This window comes from Mastigoproctus giganteus, chromosome 1 (genome assembly GCF_048544385.1).
Source record: "Mastigoproctus giganteus isolate SK-2022 chromosome 1, ASM4854438v1, whole genome shotgun sequence".
NCBI lineage: Eukaryota > Metazoa > Arthropoda > Arachnida > Uropygi > Thelyphonidae > Mastigoproctus > Mastigoproctus giganteus.
The window spans coordinates 212,871,576-212,891,231 of NC_143575.1; the positions used below are offsets into that span (position 1 = coordinate 212,871,576).

Consider the following 19,656-nt stretch of genomic DNA (forward strand, 5'->3'; position numbering starts at 1 on the left):
ATGCACCTGTTAAGTGGTATTGTTAATAGTGACTACTACAAAAAAAATTTTAAGAGATCTGTTGTCTGTTATCAGAGATCATTTTCAAGAAACAGAAAACTATACCTACCTGCATGACTCTGACCCTTACCACATCACAATGCAAGTACAACATACATTATACAATCATTTTGTGCAGTTTCCAGCATGTTAATGAATACAAACCAAATGCTGTAGAGTTTTACCTTTATGTGAAGAATTTTATATGAGACTCTCACATCTGATGCTAATCGTGGCCGGGAAATAGCCCAGGTTAAACCCCACAGAAAACTGTTAGCATGTTATGAGGCAGAAAATTGTTGCAAAGAAGCCTGTGATTAAAATAACACTGCAAAAAACTATTATTTGTGGCTGGCAGCATGGACAAGGCAATAACTACATCAAAAATCTGATACACCCATTCCAGACAAATGTGAGGACCGGGGTTCGAGCCCGTCGCCACCAAATACGGAGGATGCGGAAAGGTCAGGGAATGACCACCGCATATCCGGGAGCAATATGGCCTTAGTTGCTAATGCTCCTAAAAACCAAATAACAAACAAACTAACAAACAAACAAATGTGAGGAAGTAATTAAAGCTTGGGATGGACTGACAAAATACTAAGTTTTCATAAGAGACAAACAATCTTATGTCACAACTCTGTTTATTGGCATTATTAATGTTTAAATTTTTTTTAATATATATATATTAAAAACTTTGGTCATGATTAGAAAGGTATTCACATAATCTGTAGTGTAGTATGCTGTGACTTTTTCTAAATAAACATTCTAAATAGTTGATTTTGTGATTGCTATTATTAATAATTATTATAATGCTATTATTAATACAATTCAATAAATAAGAGTCTTTAGGGGCAACTATTCCAGTTCTAATGCTTCTTATGCTAAAAATTATAGTGATGCAATTTATGTGGCTGCTACTCTTTGGCATATCAGGAGTCAATATTAATTAATGTTACTTACAAAAACAAACATGAAATTAAAAGATAAATTTCTATCAATAAAAATCAACCTAAAGGTGTAATATTGCTTTTGTTCACTCCACCCTCCCTGAAAACCTGCACTAAAAGTCTTAGTAAAGACAATTTTTTGCATCTTAAAACTAAAATAACCCCAAATATTTTATTTAACAAATATGATTTGAATTCTGTTCTGTTTTTTTTTTTTTTTTTTTTTTTGAGAAGATTAAAAGCAAATTCACATTCTGCATTATTGCTAGGTTCAATGAGTCTGGCAAAACAATTTCAGAGATGTCTAACTTTTATAAGAAGCTCACTCCTCCTTTAAAATTTCTTAGACAAATAAACATATCTAATATGTCAATAGGATAGTTGGGGGGAGGGGAGAGGAGAATAAACAAAAAGCACTAAAGACTAAAGTTTTTGTGTTTTGTTGTCACCGCAAATTCAATATACTGTATGCTACTAAATAAATACTAGAAAATAAATAAAATGAAAATATTTAGAGATTTTTTTATAAAGACCATGTAAAAAAAAACTTCAAAATTTCTTAAATAAATGTTTATAAAAAAATTAATCTAATAATTTCTATTTTAAATCAGCAGAAATAATAACATAGCACAACAATTTCTGAGTAGATCTGCACCCTTTTCAAGAATAGACTGAACATGGATTAACTCACTGCTAAAGGAAATAACCTCTAATAGAATAATCTTCAACATGAAAGGTGGAAATTTTGCCCCTTTATATGCCACTAACAAGATAAAAATTTTGCTCTATAACAAATTTCCAGAAAGAAAACTTCAACTGTGCCCTTATTTCTCAAGTCAGAGGAAAAACCTTTTCTATATTTTGCGGAATGTCTATTTATAGGTAATCACATTTTATATACGTGTGTATAAATAAGCACAAGTTCTTGATAATGAAAAATAAGTGCAGAAACCTTCTAGTGCAACTTTGATATAGTTGCTGAATGACGTTGTTATTGTTATTTGGTTTTTAGGAGCATTAGCAACTAAGGCCATATTTCTCCGGGGATATGCGGTGGTCATTCCCTGACCTTTCCGCATCCTCCGTATTTAGTGGTCACGGGCTCGAACCCCAGTCTAATCAAGAAGCGTGTGCTACGCACTGCTGCTCCTGCCCACCTGGCTACAGAGGCGGCACTGAATGATGTGACATGACATAATTACCTCACAATCACAGCTGACTGTGAGGTAATTATAGGTAGGAAGTAATTACACTTACTTTTTGTAGTCATTTCCCACTTCATCCCTGCCCATATTGGGTGAATAATCCAAATATATGCCATATGTCTTTTGTCTAAATAATGTGTGCTCACAAGTTGATTTAAATGTTGTGTAGATCATAACACCAGGAATAACTAATGGGGGAACCCTGCATCCAATGACTGAGACTGGTTAATCACAGAACTGACTGAAGAAGCTTAAAGAATTCCTCCAGTTACAGATGGGAATCGAATCCCAACTTTTACAAATGAGTGGCAGGAAAAAGGTATCTAACTAACCTGCCATAGAGGAAACACCATGTTAAGAATAAAAATTATTCAAACAATTAACAACAGAACATTTATTAATCAGAAAAAGGCCTCCATTTTTAAATTGGTTGCATAATTTATTTTTAAAAACAATTTTAAAGCCACAACATACAAACGATATGTATAAAAAAGTAGTCACAATGCAAGGTGGCTAACAATGCAGCTTTCCAAGAAATACTTTGTACCATTACAGTAACACGTGACATGATACAATCTCATGAAATTTATTTCTGTTGCAAAAAAAGCAATATTTGTATGGGAATAATGAGTTCAGAAGGATATGAACAACTATGAAACAACAACAAACCACAAGAAAACAATCCTCTCACTCTACTATACAGGAGTTTCCTAAATAACAATGTAATCTCATGTGAGAGACTCCACAAACAATATGTACAGCAAAAGAAAATACCCACATCAACTTAGTATAAAAGAAACTATGCAAGAGAAAAAAAAAATTTGTACAAACATGGTAATGAGTGCACACACACGCGCACACACACACACACACACACACACACGCACACGCACACGCACACAAAAGGTATTGTGGGAATTTACTGTAAATAAAATCAGCAGCACTTGATTCAAACTTAATCAATTAACACTTGACTCATCAAACTAATCACTTGCATTGCATACATATACATGGATATAAAGTCAAGTGTTGCTTATTCTTACTTATTTTATTTACAATAATTCTATTACTATACAATAAAAAGCTCTATCACAACTCACATTTCTTAATATCTTTGAATCGTTTCGGTTTCGGTAATTCCTCTAGTGCACCTAGAATTAGTAATCGGTGCTCAGCAGCCTATAATAAAAATAAATTTTTGATTATTATAAGACACAAAGACTATATTATTCTGGATACTGGTCAAGTAACTTTTATAAAAATAAATTATAAAAATAAATTTTTGATTATTATAAGACACAAAGACTATATTATTCTGGATACTGGTCAAGTAACTTTTATAAAGTAAAATGTAAAAAAAAAGTTTACTTCAGATTTACGTAAATGTTTAAAAAAATTCAATTTCACAAGAATGACTGGTTTTTTTTTTAAATCCCTCAAATCATGTTTATGCAGTATATGAATGTTTCTCTTGACAGGACTAAATTCTGATTAATATTTTTCTTTGTGAAATATACTTAGTTCTTACTAATCTTTTAATTTTGATATTACATCTCTTTTAAGTATGACTCTAAAAATAATGGAAAAAAGAGCATTTTCTGCTATATAAAAATTACATTGTAACACAATTTTATGTATTTTTATAATTAATAAAATAAATGAAACAAAAAACTGTTAAGAATTTCTTTATGTAAAGAAATCCATGTTAATTAGCTGATAACTAAACAGAACAGTTAACATAAAAATACAAAAATTATTTAGCAAAGAATCCATAAACCTATCTTCCCTTCTATCCAAGAGAGAGATGCTAATGTGCTAGGAGAAAACAGATTAACATTTTAATGTATTCACACATATTGCTTCCTTGTATATATCATTGAGTATTTTATTTAATAAGAAAGCTATAGTATTTCACAAAAGTATAATTTTTTTAACAGGAATATAACAAGGATTATAAATTCATAATCAATCAGAAAATAAAAAAAAAATTGTAAAAGCCACCATCGTATGCTTGTGGTACACAGAAGTTTTTAATAATCACCAAAATATACCATATATGCCAGCATATCAGTTGACTTATGAAGCACTAAAAAAATAATCTAAAATTTTAAGGTTGACTTATAAGCCAAGTATAAAATCCTAAATCTTTACAATTTATTACATATTATATTACTTATTGTCATCTTTTAAAACCCAAGATAATTTTTAAAAAATTTTGTTCATCTTTTTCATCACATGAAAAATCATGGAATTCATAAGGAGTTATGTTTTTGGGTTTACTTTTGACTTCTTGAAAAGTAAATTTTGGAGATCTTCAATTTGTTATGGCAAATGCACTTACACACAGAGGTTTTGGGCTAAGGTAAAGAAAGCCAACATGAGAACCATGGGAAACTTCGAAAATTTCAGCAATGAAGGCATTACACTCATGAACTCCAATAATCTGCTTTTAATAATGAGAAAAAAACTAATCAATACATAATTGACTTCTACTGCCACTACTGATAACATGCACCATCTGTTTACTGAGAATGCTGGGAGAAACTGCAGTAGTGGGAAACGAGTTTTGCCTGGTAAGTTTTACAGAAGTTTCATGTAGTTCTCGTGTTGGCTTTCTTTACCTTCGCCAGGTTTTGTTTAAAGAAAAACCAATTTGCAATACAGTACTAAGCAGGCAGCAAGAAATGGCTTGGTTACATTAAAAAAAACTTCCCATGTACACATATAGCATCAATAAGAATGATGTCACATCACTTATGCCATCAGATTTTAATTTCGCAATCCTCTACACAAGGAAGTACTGCATACACATACTGTTTTCTAAACAGTTTACTATGCTGCATAATAAAATGTCATAATGTACACTTTTAAAAGAAAGATAAGGAATAACTGAATTAAAAAGCATATAGCAAGTGCCAATCTTACACTAATGCATCATCATGCAAGATGTTAAAGATGATTGAAAAAGGGAGTTGACATATGATATGACAGAATACATGGTATTTTATAAAGGTTAAATTGTGAATTACAAATATATTTTATAAAATAAAAACAAACAATTCCACCAAGAGAATTGCACTAAAACCTAAAATATAATAAATATACATCCATTGCATCAACACAATTCATGTAAGATTCAGTACTGATACATTATCACATTGATAAATTTCTGCTTGTGATTTACATTATTTATTTTTAACTGTTTTTAGACAATAAAATTGTTACTTTTTTTTTGTAATTTGCTACTAGGCACTGTATGCATATGCAGGCAAATAGTTTGCTGTAACTAAAAGTTTGAAAATTTTTTTCAAAATCTTAAAAAATTAATTTTAATTATATTAATACATAAGTATTTCATTAATAAAATTCCTAAATTAATGAACTCTGTAAGAAGTTATTAGAGATCAAATCTGGCTACAAAAGATTATGACATCAATCAGCATTATGCAGTCCAGCGCTGCAGACAGAGGGAGGATGCACTTAGGAAAATAATATTAAATGTGTGTTTAATCATTTATGTATAAATGGTTTGGTAATCAGTGTTCTTATACAACCCATGCAACAGTTTTTTCCACCTGAGAACAATGCCATTACCAAAAGGTCATTATATTTAATCTCACGGGTATGTTTTCTAGTTTATGACAGGCAAGGCTTTATTTTTATTGGCAGAGCCAATAAAGCTTTGCCTGTCATAAATTACAGGGCTCTGCCAATATTTCATATTGGCAGAGCCCCACAATCCAAGTTTGGCAACTTTTTAGAAGCTTTGATAAAATTATTAGTATTAGTAATGGCCACATGGTGCAAGAAAGCCTATGGCTTATGCTGCACCAGCCGAAAAAAAAAAAAAAATAAATAAATAAATAAAATAAAATAACAAAAAATACATAAAATAAAATAATAAAAATTAATAAGAGAAAAGGAAACGGACAACCTATGCATTTCCCTCCTCCCTTGGGTAATTATCCAGCTGACCTTTCAATTTCCCCAAGACTGTCAGCCTCTACCACCCATGTAAGTAACTGATTCCAGTAATTTATAACTCGCTGACTAAAATAAAACTTCCTGCAATCCAGTCTAAACAACTCCCCCCCCCCCGTAACTCAACATTATGGCCCCTAGTTCTAGAATCATTTATAACCGTGAAAATTTTGACCTTATTCATTTTGCTTATGCCTGCCTCTCAGAGACTTAAACACCTCAATCAAGTCTACTCTAAGGTGCCTAGTTTCCAAGCTCTGCAACCCACATATTCGAAATCTTTCCTCATACAGACACCCTTTTGCCGATCTCACCAGGTGAGTTATCTGTCTTTGGACCCTTTCAAGAGGAACAATGTCTTTCTTAAGGTGCAGCCTCCATACTTGAACACAGTATTCCAATTATTCATGATTAGGGTTGTTATCTATGATATAGAATGATATCATTTCTTATCTCAACATTTGATTATCCCCAAGTTCCAAAAGCTATTTCCTATATTCCAATCATTTTCTAATCATTCCAATCATTCCTATATTCCAATCATTTTGGGTGTCGCTTTAGCTTCTGTTACTGTCATCTCAACATTTTTGAGGGCAATTATTTCTTCTTCCTAAGTAATAGAGAACAGAAAAAAGTAATCCAAAATCACATATAAAAGAAGGTGTATACAATAACCAAATCAATAGTTGCTGACGAAAAGGGAATGAATGCAAGTGATATAAATGTAATGACTCCTAGTCACAAAGGACATCTTCACAGTCCATTCTGCAGTACAGCTTTAATATTAACATTACAGTAAACAGGTTCTAGAACCAACCTGTTTTGCATAATATGGCTATTGTTTACTATAATAAACTAAATCCTGTGTTTATATTGTAAAAATAACCATAATCTACCCACAGAATTTTCATCAGCTTTTTTCTGTTAATTTTTATTCTAAATAAATTAGTGAATAAAGTTAGATGGTCAATTCTGCACAGTACAAATGCTCATGTGCAAAATAACAATACAGGAAAGTTAATATATTTATCATGAATGGTATACACATAAGCAAAATCGATGCTTACAACATTGCAGTACCTTGCAAGAGAAAATTCAATTATAAAAGGTGTTGGTCACTGGCCAAACTCATGTTGCTTACTATCCTTTGTACTTTTCTAGAAAGTACAACATCTGCACTGCTGCTTCACCTTGTCTACCTTATATACATACTTGTCTGAGTCCACCCACCCACCCACCCACCCACCCACCCACACACACACACACACACACACACACACACACACACACACACACACACACACACACACACACACACACACACACACACACACACACACACAATAGAAATAAATTGCAATACCCAAATTATATGTAAAAACTACTGAAAAGAAAAAAATGTCAGGACGAATTAATGCCATCAGGTTAGATTAAACATTACATACACCTGCGAATATATGTACAGTGTTTCTATATTTCTATATTTTTATTTTTTTTCTATATAGCCTAATATTAGTGAGCGACCATGGCCTAAAAAAGGGAACCAAATAGCCACCATAACAGCGATTTTTTTTTTTTTTTTTTTGGTTTTTTTTTTTTTTAGGAGCATTAGCAACTAAGGCCATATTGCTCCGGGATATGCGGTGGTCATTCCCTGACCTTTCCACATCCTCTGTATTTGGTGGTGACAGGCTCGAACCCCGGTCTAATCAAGAAGCATGTGCTATGCACTGCTGCTCCTTCCCACCTGGCTATGGAGGCGCCCCATAACAGCAAAGTCATACTTAATCTAAAATTAACATAATAACAAATCAAGAGTATTATGATGCCTTTACTGCATAAAGCGTACTTGAAAGGCACGTCAACTTGGGGCTAGCGCCTCTCAATATATGCTCTCAGTAACAACGTGAGCCATCTGTTTCTGCAAGTTATATGCCAGTTACACCTTATTAATATATACCAAAATATAGTATATAAAATAGCTGAAAGTTCAATTTTGAATTATTTAAATTTTAATTTTTAAGTTAAAAGAGTAGGCAAAAGTGATAGTGCCTCAAATTTTTGAGGCGCTACCACTATCACTTTTGCCTGCTCCTTTCGCCTATTTCTTTGGGTTATGCCCTTTGCTTTTTCCTCCACATTTAGCTACAGAAATAGATACACTCGTGTAAATATTGTAAGAGTAAAGCTATCTGTAGGACTAGCAGTTATATCTTGCCAGACAGCCGTTCGTAAAATTTTTACTGTGTAAGTCATATTCGGCAAGTTTAGCATATTACACTATCTATAACTTTAACTTGACTTAAATCTTATCTTAACTTAACTTAAAAATTAAAATTTAAATAATTCAAAATTGACCTTTCAACACGTACTACAATCTCAAAAAAACATATAATAGAATTACAAGACAATTTTATCATCACCCCATAGATAAAGCTTCCAACAATTTTGCCATATTTTGTAAACGATTTTACAATACTCAACTCAAAAATGAAATAGAAAATAGTTCCACTTTCACTACCTGCCATTTTAATCCTTCAGTCATAGTCAAAAAGCTAGTCGCGTTACATAAAAAACTACATACTAAACTACAGAACTCAACCTTACCATTTCTCTACATGATTGCAAAATTCCACAAAAAACCAGTAGGTTTCAGATTTATTACTAGCTCCAAAAATAGTGGCTGCTACCTCCCAGCCAAACAATTTTTCAAATTACTAAAAACTATTTTTAATCATCTCACATCTACTTGGGTAATTAATAATAACCTAACTGTCATCAATCCCTTAAATCTAATATTACCATAACAAACAGAAACATCTGACTTTACCAACCTTTTTACCTCCATACCGCATAATTTTACTGATGTTTGTGCTAAAACAGCTTTATCACAGATTTAAAGATAAATTAAATATAAATGAAAACACATGGAACAATTATGTAAACCAGTGTCTACTCAATAATTATATCTTCGATGGCAAACTTACCTATAAACAAACTACTGGTGTTCCTATGGATTCCCAAATATCCAGCAGAGTCTCTAACCTATTCTTCCATTATTATGAAGAATTGTACAACATAAATAATTCTAATCCTAACTTGTTAGCTTTCAGATATGTAGATGACATCCTAGTCTTAAATACCAACTTTGAACCTATAGCCAAAGCTATTTACCCTAGTGAACTTCAGCTTAATAAAGAAAACTCCACCAATCACACAGCCAATTTCCTTGACCTCAATATTACTATTAACAATACTTCACCTACACATAATATTGACATATATGATAAAAGAAACAAATTTAACTTTGATGTCATCTATCTTACCAACTGCCATTCCAATATTTCCAACAAAATACATAAAAATATTATCTGCACACAACCCACAAGACTGGCTAGCATATGCAGTAACCAACTACTGTTCAGCAAAGCTCTACAACTCCTCTATAATAAGCTTTTCAACAATAATTTCCCAATTCTATATATGGTTTCTGATACAACTATTTTCTTCGGATTGATAACTTTGTCTTTTTACTTACTAAGTTTTTACTGTTATATTTTGACTTTTCTAGTACATCCATTGGATTGTTTTAATAATCATTCATGAGATTACTTTTAATTAACTTCCCATGTTGAATCTTGGCTTATTTATATTTAACCACCCATATTGCATCTTTACTGACTTATTTGTTTTAGGATAAGGTTTATATTATATGTAAAATGTACCTTTTATGGGTCTTGGATTTTACAAGCTTATTTAACATACTATACCTTTGAATATCCATTTCTAGATTTTTCCACCAAAATCACATAGCAGTCTTCAGATTTTAGTGACTTTGGTCTATACCACTTAACTCTGTATATATCACTGTATACAAAAAAAAACTCCTTACTATAAAGACATCAAAAAATATTTGGTTCCTTCGAATTACTTCTTATTCTTCTATCTGAAGTAAAGAATGTTTCATGTCCATGGACTTGTTTCCTTTTCTATTATATTTGAATTCTGAATTACACTAACATTGGATTGGATTCTTAACTACACCACCAATGGATTTGTCAACTGGTTCTTTTTCCTGGGATACATCTACTATTCCTTTCACAGTGAATTTTTACCTGTGGATACTTCTGTTTTGTTATTTCTCGAATTATCTCCTGGTCATTCATGTTATAGTTGATTCCTTGGAATCACTTCTTTTACATGGACTTTGCTACACCTGTGGATCATTAGTCACCATGCCACTTTCATTCCTGGAACTACACCTATTCATAATTGGATTCTTAATCACACTACCATTGGTTATAATAACTTCTTTCCACAGTTAATTCACATCTGATGCTTCCTGTGGTTTCTTCTAGTTTTAAATGTTTCTATGGAATTATTACATATTCCCAGTTTTTTTCCATGTTATTATATCCCTGGAATTTATATCACTTCATAACTAGATTCTTAACTACTACCATTGGATATAATGTCTACCGATTCTTTTTCCTTGGTGCATTTACTTATATTTCCACAGAAAATACACACCTAATACTACCTGTGGATTTGTATAGATTTGTATATTTTATTATCTTCTATACTTTAAATCGTTTCCTTGAAATCGTTTCATACTCATGGGCCTATTACATGTTCTTTTAACATTGGATCCTTTACTACACCATTTTTGGATCAAGTCACCATGTTACTTTTCCATGGACTGATTTAACCAGTTATTTTTCCTTGGATGTACCTGCATGCAAATTTGAATATTTATATCTTAAAATATTTACGATTCTGATTTTCTTTCTCTATTACGTTTAATATTCAGCTTATTATAATGTAACCCTATCTTTTGGTCTACGTATATATGGTTTTTTGATACAATACGTTAATGTTTAATTATGTATGACTTTATTACATTTAAAGTTTTTCTATTCCAATCGCATCTCTCTCTTTTTCCAACCCTTATTATAAATTATCTCTATGCACTTGTATTCTAAATATGACTACAGAGGTCACTACGTTCCCGCTTTTTGAATTTCCATGTTGCTTACTAAGTCCGCTTTGTTGCTATAAATTGCTTTATCATGTAAATATATTGTTCACTTAGTTGAAACCTGCTTGCATTCAGCTACTCTACTGAATTGATGCACTTCATCTTCCTGCCAGACTGGTCTTCACTTCACATTACTTATAATATTCCAGGTACCTTACATGTTCGCTTTCTTATTTTTCTTTCGGTTTCGTTTTAGATTAGTTTTATCAGCATGTTCGACACATATATTTCTATACAAGCTTTTGGTATTAGCTCCCTCTTATACTAACACTTACAAATACCAAAGCCCTTACTATAAGGTTGGGCCTCACAACCCCAGCAAGCTGTGTTTTTTAATTACTTTTTCTATGCTTCTTATCTTTCTGCTGTCTATTTCTAATTTCTTCCGTTCGTTGAACTATTAGTACAATACAAATGTGAAATGAACGTTCCGACTATCCTACTTCTATTACTATTATTCTTCTTTGTTTATTTAAAACACTCCTTTTCCCTTCCCCCTCCTCAATTTAATACCTCACCATTATACCATTTGCTTGTTCTAAATTTGATTTCCTATCTACACAAAATTAAATCCTACAATAAATTCTACATATTCATTATAGTTATTTGTAACTAAATTATTTATACCTCAATAAATTACACTGCGCTGGAACTACCTTGTCCATACTGTATTATAAAGTGCTAATTTCGTTATCATTACTTATTTTGGCCATTCACTTTTCTTCTACTACAGTATAGAAACTCAGTTCCTGATACATGGTCAAGCACAGTCCACTGATGAAATACCTGATCATGTATCAATAATCATTTCTGATGACATCAGATCATGCATATTTGCATTACCTATATTCGACCATCTTCTAAATATGTTCCCCCCATATCTGATGACAGCTATAATATTTTAATTTTAATTTTTATTTTTCCATTTTAATTGCATTATATTATTATTTTGATGTACTAATTTTCCTTTACAGTTCCCCCACTTTATATTGGCTTGGTAATTCAGCCCATAATTTTTCTTAATTTATCACAACCTCTAGGCTTTTAACATTCTTTCACCTTTCACAAATCTACTACACTTCTTTTTCTACTATCCTCACTCTGCTAGTTACCGGCAATTTGTATAACTATCACATCCATTTATGCATATTTAATTCAATATATTAATATAACTTTTTAATACAATTTATACATACTCTTGCATCCTTTAATGCTACTTTGCACTTTAAGGTGCATCTGTCATACCTATTTACTAGTTTTGCATTCACTGAAACCATTTCAACATCTGTATACCTTTTTCCTTATGTAACTCTTTAAACATTCCTTTATAGAGTTACATTGAATACCCATTTACATATATATATAAACTGCTGAATGAGTTAACCCTTTGAATTTAATTCTGTGAACACTTGTAGTCTTGATGAAGGGGCTGAGTTTGCTGATAGTGGCAGGCAATGTGGAGCAAGTTTCTTTATATAATTTTGACATTTTTAAAAATGAAAACTTCTGCACATAAATGCTTTTAAATATTAATTTGTTTTTATTTTGACTTGCCTGCCCAATGATAGAGTGAAATGATTGTCCCAAATCAAATCAAAGATTATAAAAAAAAAAAAAAAATGTTTGGGGTGGGGGGAACTTATCTTTAGTTTTTTTTTATCCAATAATATCTTCTCCATCTATTTAGCATTAGTAGTGGCATATGATGCACAAAAGCAAGCTTATAAAACATCAGCCAAAAATGAAAAATATCTATCAGTTGATTCAATTTCATTAATTTTGGATCAGAATTTCAGACAATTTTGTCTACTGTATGCACAAATTGGACAACAATGGCCGATAGAGGCAACCTCTGCCTCCTCTGATTTTCAAAGATATTTTATTGTTGCCATCTATTAAAACTGTCTACTGTTGTTAGTTAGAAACAACTAAAGAGATAGCAGCACATTCTGGAAGATCTGAAGACAATTTGTACATAAACAGTTTATAGTATTATTACGATCTTTTCAAAAGAAACTTGAAAACAACCTAAAAATACATGTACTTACCATATAAGGCCCCTGTATGATCAACATAAATTTACATATGTACTCCTCAGATTAAGAAAATGAGAAACCTCACAATAAATATATGAACTACTAGGTTTGCACTTCTACTCTTTCAACAACAATATACTTCATATCATATTTTTTTGTCAATTTAGTGGCATTAGTACTGCATTTCAAACTTTCTTAATTTTTCTAAATTGCAAGAATCCCAGATTTTTTGTGATTTTTTTCTCATGACATCGTGTAAAAACTTTACTCAATACAGTATTCAAATAGCCTAGCTATTAAGATTTATGCAAATAAATCAGTAACATCTATCCACATTCATAAATAGATCAGAGTTCTCACAAACAAAAATTCTAATTATATCCTACTTTATTACCTTCAGTGCTTCTTCTTCAGGAGGGGAGGGAAAAGGAAAGTTCACCACCTTGTCAATACCTAAGACCTAGAATTAAAAGTCATATTCCATCAAGAAATAATATTCAAAACTATACTGAAAATAACAATCATAAAATAAATAGTATCAACATTGGCACTGGCAAAGAAGCAATGTTTTCATGTCCTTATACATTATGTCACCAAAATGTAGTGGTGGGACACTAAGTGAAAAGAAAACTGTTTACAGATCAGATTTTAATATCGTCTAAGGCTCTCCTTGGCATATAACACAGTAGGTATTCTTCTTTGTTCACTTTCTACCACAGAAAATGTTTTAGATGTGCTGACAGAAATATTTCTTTCTTCTTCCAGAAGAACAGCTTTTAGTTAGACAGGTAATATTATCCTCCGCGCATGAGTCCTCATACATCTTTTCTATTCATTCATTGGTACTATTGAGCTCAAATAATGGCTCTGGGCATATCAGCATAATACCATTCTCACCAAATCAAACTGCTATGTATCAAGTTTTGTGGTCACTAACTTTGTCCTGTTGAAAAGCATAAGGCATAACATACTACATCATAAAAGTACAACAGTGACGGAAGAACAACATTATTAACCAGAAGATGTGCCAGGTTTTGAAGTGTAAGAAGTCAGAATATCACCAAAATTTGATCACTTATATAGCTACTTATACTGTGGCTACTTATAAATGGCCATTGTAAATTCATAAATAGCAATTATAAATTTATAAATGACATTTATAGCAATAGTAATAGAGGCATGTGATCCAAAAAAGCAAGCATATGAACTTATGTAGCATCAGCCAAAAAAAAAAAAAAAAAAATTCACACAACCATTCTGTTTAAATATTTGTCCAGTTCCTCCTTCAATTTATTTAAGCTTATCAACTTGACAGATGGATGTTTGTTCCAGCAATTAACCACCCACTGGCTAAAGGCAAATTTCCGCACATCTATTCTACAACTGTCTTTCTTCAATTTGAATTTATGTCCCCTCAGGTTTGTAATCTGAGCAAGTGTAAGAATCCCATCAGAATTCAGCATGCTCAACCCATTCAAGGCCTTATACACCTCAATCAGATCACCTCACAGGTGCCTAGTCTCCAGCTGCTGCAATTTGCAGAACTTGCAGAATTAGAAACCTCTCTTGGTAAGAGGGTCGTCCCTTCATTCCCCTCATCAATCTTGTTGCCCTTCTCTGTACACGTTCAAGCAAATCTACATCCTTCCTAAAATGAGGCCTCGAGACCTGTACGCGGTACTCAAGGCATGGCCTGATCACTGCCTTATACAAAGGGAAAATCACTTCCTTTTCCTTGCTAGCCAAATTCCTGTATATCATTGACAAAACCCAATGACCTGCCCTGGCAGCCTGTCTGCATTGCTCAGAAAACTTCATATCTGATTGCACAATTACTCCCAGGTCTTTTTCATTTTCTACCACCCTAAGTGTAGTACCACACAATTGGTACATTCCTCTGGGGTTACTTCTGCCCATATGCACTACTTTGCATTTGTCAATGTTAAACTTCAGTTGCCACTTCTCAGTCCATCTGCCCAAATTTTCTAGATCCTGTTGCAGTAGCACACTGCCATTACTGTCATTAACAACCCTGCCAACCTTTGTATCATCTGCAAACTTCGACACTAAGCCTGATATACCTTCATCAATATTATTGATAAATATACAAAACAACAGTGGGCCCAACACCGAACCCTGTGGAATTCCACTAATAATATTAGTCCATGAAGAGCAGCACCCATAGATTACCACCGTATGTCTTCTCCCACTCCATCACCCTTTCATCCATTGTAGCAACTTACCCTTAATACCATTCTCCTCCAATTTGTACAGTAGTCTTCCATGTGCAAAAAGTGTCAAAAGCTTTTCTGAAATCCAAGTATATGATATCAAAATTATTTTTTGCATCCAGTTCCTTTGTAACCACATCGTAATATCCAATCAAATTTGTCAGCAAGACTTTCTCTTAACAAACCCATGCTGTGTCTGAATTATTGCTGCAGTCTTGTCTAGATGATCCTGCAATGCAATGCTTCTTTAACCAGTGACTCCATTATTTTCCCTGGAGCAGAAGTTAAACTGACTGGTCTGTAATTACTCTTGTCACCCTTTGTGAATTGGGGATACATAGCACATCTCCAGTCCGTGGGGACCTCCCCTGAGTCCAAGGATGCTCTCATAATTATGGCTAAGGGCTTGCTTAGTTCCTTTGCTGCCTCCTTTAATATAACTGGATAGATCCCATCCACCCCAGGTGCCTTTCTTATGTTTAACTTCAACAATTTATCCTCCACTTTGCTCTCAGTTATTACAAAATCATTAAGCACACTGCTACAATTTGATAACCTTCTGGCATTTTCAATCCTTAATAACTCCTCACGTGTGAATGTAGATGCAAAATACTCATTCAGTTTGTTTGCTATTTGAGCAGGATCATCAACAGTCGAACCATCAATATCAAGTGGACCAATCTGGTTCATCCACTTCCCTTTAGAGTTTATAAGTAAAGAAATCTTTGCTAGTTTTTTTTAGCATCTGTTGCCAAAGATTTCTCGTAATCTGCCTTCGCTTGCCTAATCTCCTTTGTGACTTGATTACAGACTAGCTTATATCTGCTATAGGCTTCTGTGTCGCCTGATAATTTATATGCATCCCATGCATTTTTCTTCTCTGCCATGAGTCTCATTAGTTCATTTGACAACCATCTGGCCTAAACCTTGAACAATATTTCTTAATAGGTATGAAACATCTAGTAGCTTCCATGATTAATTCCCTGAATTAATCGAATTTAAAAACTGTCTGAGATCGCTGTAGTCACCTTTATGGAAGCAAAAACCCTTTCCTTTACCCCTGATGGTCATTATATCTTTAAGTAAATCCCACATCAGTACACTGTGATCACCTAGTGGTTCCTTTATTTGCAAATTCTTAATACACAAATGATCACTGCTGATAACCAGATCAAGAGTATTATCCTCTCTGGTTTTTTTTTTTTTTTTTTTTATGAAAACCCCAAACACAAAAGGTATCAAAACCTATAGTACTTAGTACCGTGCATGGGTTGAAGGAGAAGTATGGAGGGGGGGGGATGCCGGAAACTTTGCTCTAGAGACTAAACATGGATTTCACCACTTCAAGCCTCCAATAAGCAAAGTGGTGGTATTTCACCGGTTCTTGAACATGCTGTTGCAGAAAACAATTATCCAATAAATGTATAAGTGTCCATAAATGGTCACTTATACTGTTGATCATTAATTTTTCTCCCCACTCTCCCAGTTAACAATTTTATGCTACTCCTAAATACAAAATATCTTATTCATAGCTGTAACAGTTATTTTATTATCAGAACTGAAATGATTGTGTAGGATGGGATCGCTGCAATGATCAACTATGGCATTATTATCTGTCTTCCACTTGCAAACAATGTCTTCAGGATGATGAGAAGCTCTGGAGTCCAATATACATTAAATACTACTCTTTTGGAATCCTGCCATCTGTTGGCATTTAAATTCACTGTGCTTGTTTTCATGTGATATGTTTATTTTTAAAAAAATGTACTTATTCAGTGTCCCAAAAGTTTTGGTAACATAGAGTGCAGTGTTTATATAATGTAAATAGGCAGTATTAACTTCTAAACTGGTACTCTCACTACATAAGACTATGTTGAACTGCTACAAAGTAAAATTCTTATATAAGGAAGATTGAAGTTCTACTTACCCAGTGAAAAACCCATTACAACTTTTGGAAGCAATACTTCCTCAGATGGATTGCAAAATACAAATATAACATATACAAAAATACAAATACTTAACTACATATGTTTACTCGAGGAACTAGAAGTACAACAGGCAAACATTATATATATCAGCAGTGAATATTTACATACAAATATACACTGAAAGGACATTGAAATAACCATATACTCTAATGGAAGCAAGTGCAATACATTATAGAAATAAAAACAAGTGAGTGTATTCAGCCAAGTGACTGCATTCAACAGTCAATGAATATAAACGGGCAGCTGCAACATGATGGACTTTCAATAAGGCATATCTATTGCTGCAAGATGGGAAAGCGTGTTCAACTCCTAGTAGTGCATCTAGTGGATTGTTCCCAACCTGTTGCTTGCAAGTGTACTCCAAATAGCAGACAAAGGGCAAGGCAACTAACTAACTTAAAAAAAACCTGAGTTGGAAACTGATGTGATGAATGAGGTGAGATGTAGCAGCTCCTCTGGACCAACAATACATAAACATGTCATGTGGGGCAAATAATCACAGAGTAAAATGTGGACCAAAAAGCCCACACTACCACCTACTGCAAGTTCAACAAATACATACATACATACATATGCATTTATTCAACTTTCACTGCTGTGTTCGAAAAAGACTTTGCTTTCACAAAGTCTTTTTTGGTTCTCAACTGTTTAATGTGTTCAACGAGGGCCAGTTTACGATCAAACGTTAGTCTAAAAAAATGAATGTCCTATTGTTGCCCATGTATTGGTATTAGTTGGTCATCTAGTTTTAATTTGAGATCTGGCTATGAGCAATAAAACCACTTCATTAACTAGACAATTTAAATCCTACTGGCTGCAGGAATGCACAAAGAGCAAGGAAATCAGTCCTCCCAACCTCATATAATTTCAATAAGACTAAATAATATTAGCTAGATTATAATTTTGAAACTCTAACTTTGTAGAGTTAATTTTAAAAAAATAGTGAACCTATGCCTTATAGTTTCATGTATTTTAATTTTATTGCATAAAATAATAACTGGATGAAAATACGAAATAAATAGTGCATAGAAAAGCAAATACCAAACATTTCTGAATTTTTTAGTATCAAACATTGAAACTAGTTGATACAGCAGCTCTCTACTACTCAGATAAGAAAGCGTATTGGCCACTTGTCTATTTTAGAAAATGTATCAGCATGTGAGAGCAGAACATCACATGTAATGCTCTACCTCCACGTGCCGAAATGAGTGCCATCCAGTGTCATGTTTCCAATACTTGTTTAGACTACTGCATAGAAATATACTGGTTACACATTCCCGCATGTAAGATGTCAAGTGTTACACGCAGTATTTTGCATGCTTGTGTAGTATGGTCCTTAGATTGAACATTCCCAGAATTTTCTATCCCTGCCTTGTAGTTGATTAATTTAACTAAAATTTTTAACTTAACCGAAGTTCAAAAATGCCTGTCTAGGCACAAGCAAGTTGTCCCAGGTTAGATTAATAACCAAAGTTAGAAAATTAATATTAATATGACTAAGTGAAATAATCAAGTTATGCTTCTAGAGGATGGGGGGGTTAAGGAGGTTTAAAAAGGAGACAGTCAACATTAGTACACTACTTAAGTTAAAATACTAGTAATCCTGCAATAACTGGAAAGGAAATAGTAACTACAGTGCTGGACAAAACCATTAATAGCATCTTGAGAAAATGGAAAAATTTGGAAAGATAACGAAACACTTAAATTTGTGTAGTTTGTTCGTTATTTGGTTTTTAGGAGTATTAGCAACTAAGGCCATATATAAATCCGGGGGTATACACGCAGTGCATATCCCCGGAGCAATATGGCCTTAGGTGGTCATTCCCTGACCTTTCCGCATCCTCCGTATTTGGTGGTCACGGGCTCAAACCCCAGTCTAATTAAGAAGTGTGTGCTATGCACTGCTGCTCCTGCCCACCTGGCTACAGAGGCACCTCAATTTGTGAAGAAGGCTTAACTGTTGTAGTGGCTCCTGGACTGAAGTGGCTTGAACTACTGGAACTGTATTAGATGTGGGATAGTATTAGATACACCAGCTGAAGTTGCAGATGAACTCAACAGTTACTTTGCATCAATATTTACAGAAGAAAAACCCTTTGTGCCAATGAGAAATTACAGGAGTGAAGTTGAAAAAAAAATGTAATTAATGATGTTAAAATTTCACGTTTATTTAATTAAAAAACTTGAG

The 19,656-nt window shown here is 33.2% G+C and overlaps 1 protein-coding gene across 1 annotated transcript in view; it reads right to left on the reverse strand.

Annotated features, from left to right (window-relative positions):
* kz (putative ATP-dependent RNA helicase kurz) overlaps window positions 1–19,656 on the reverse strand; it is a 215,910-nt gene that overhangs the window by 57,115 nt on the left and 139,139 nt on the right. Inside the window, exons 15-16 of the mRNA XM_090368664.1 lie at window positions 13,644–13,709; window positions 3,295–3,373 (exon numbers count right to left, since the gene is read on the reverse strand). Of these exons, the coding sequence (XP_090224790.1) occupies window positions 3,295–3,373; window positions 13,644–13,709 (145 nt within the window). The remainder of the gene's footprint in view (window positions 1–3,294; window positions 3,374–13,643; window positions 13,710–19,656) is intronic.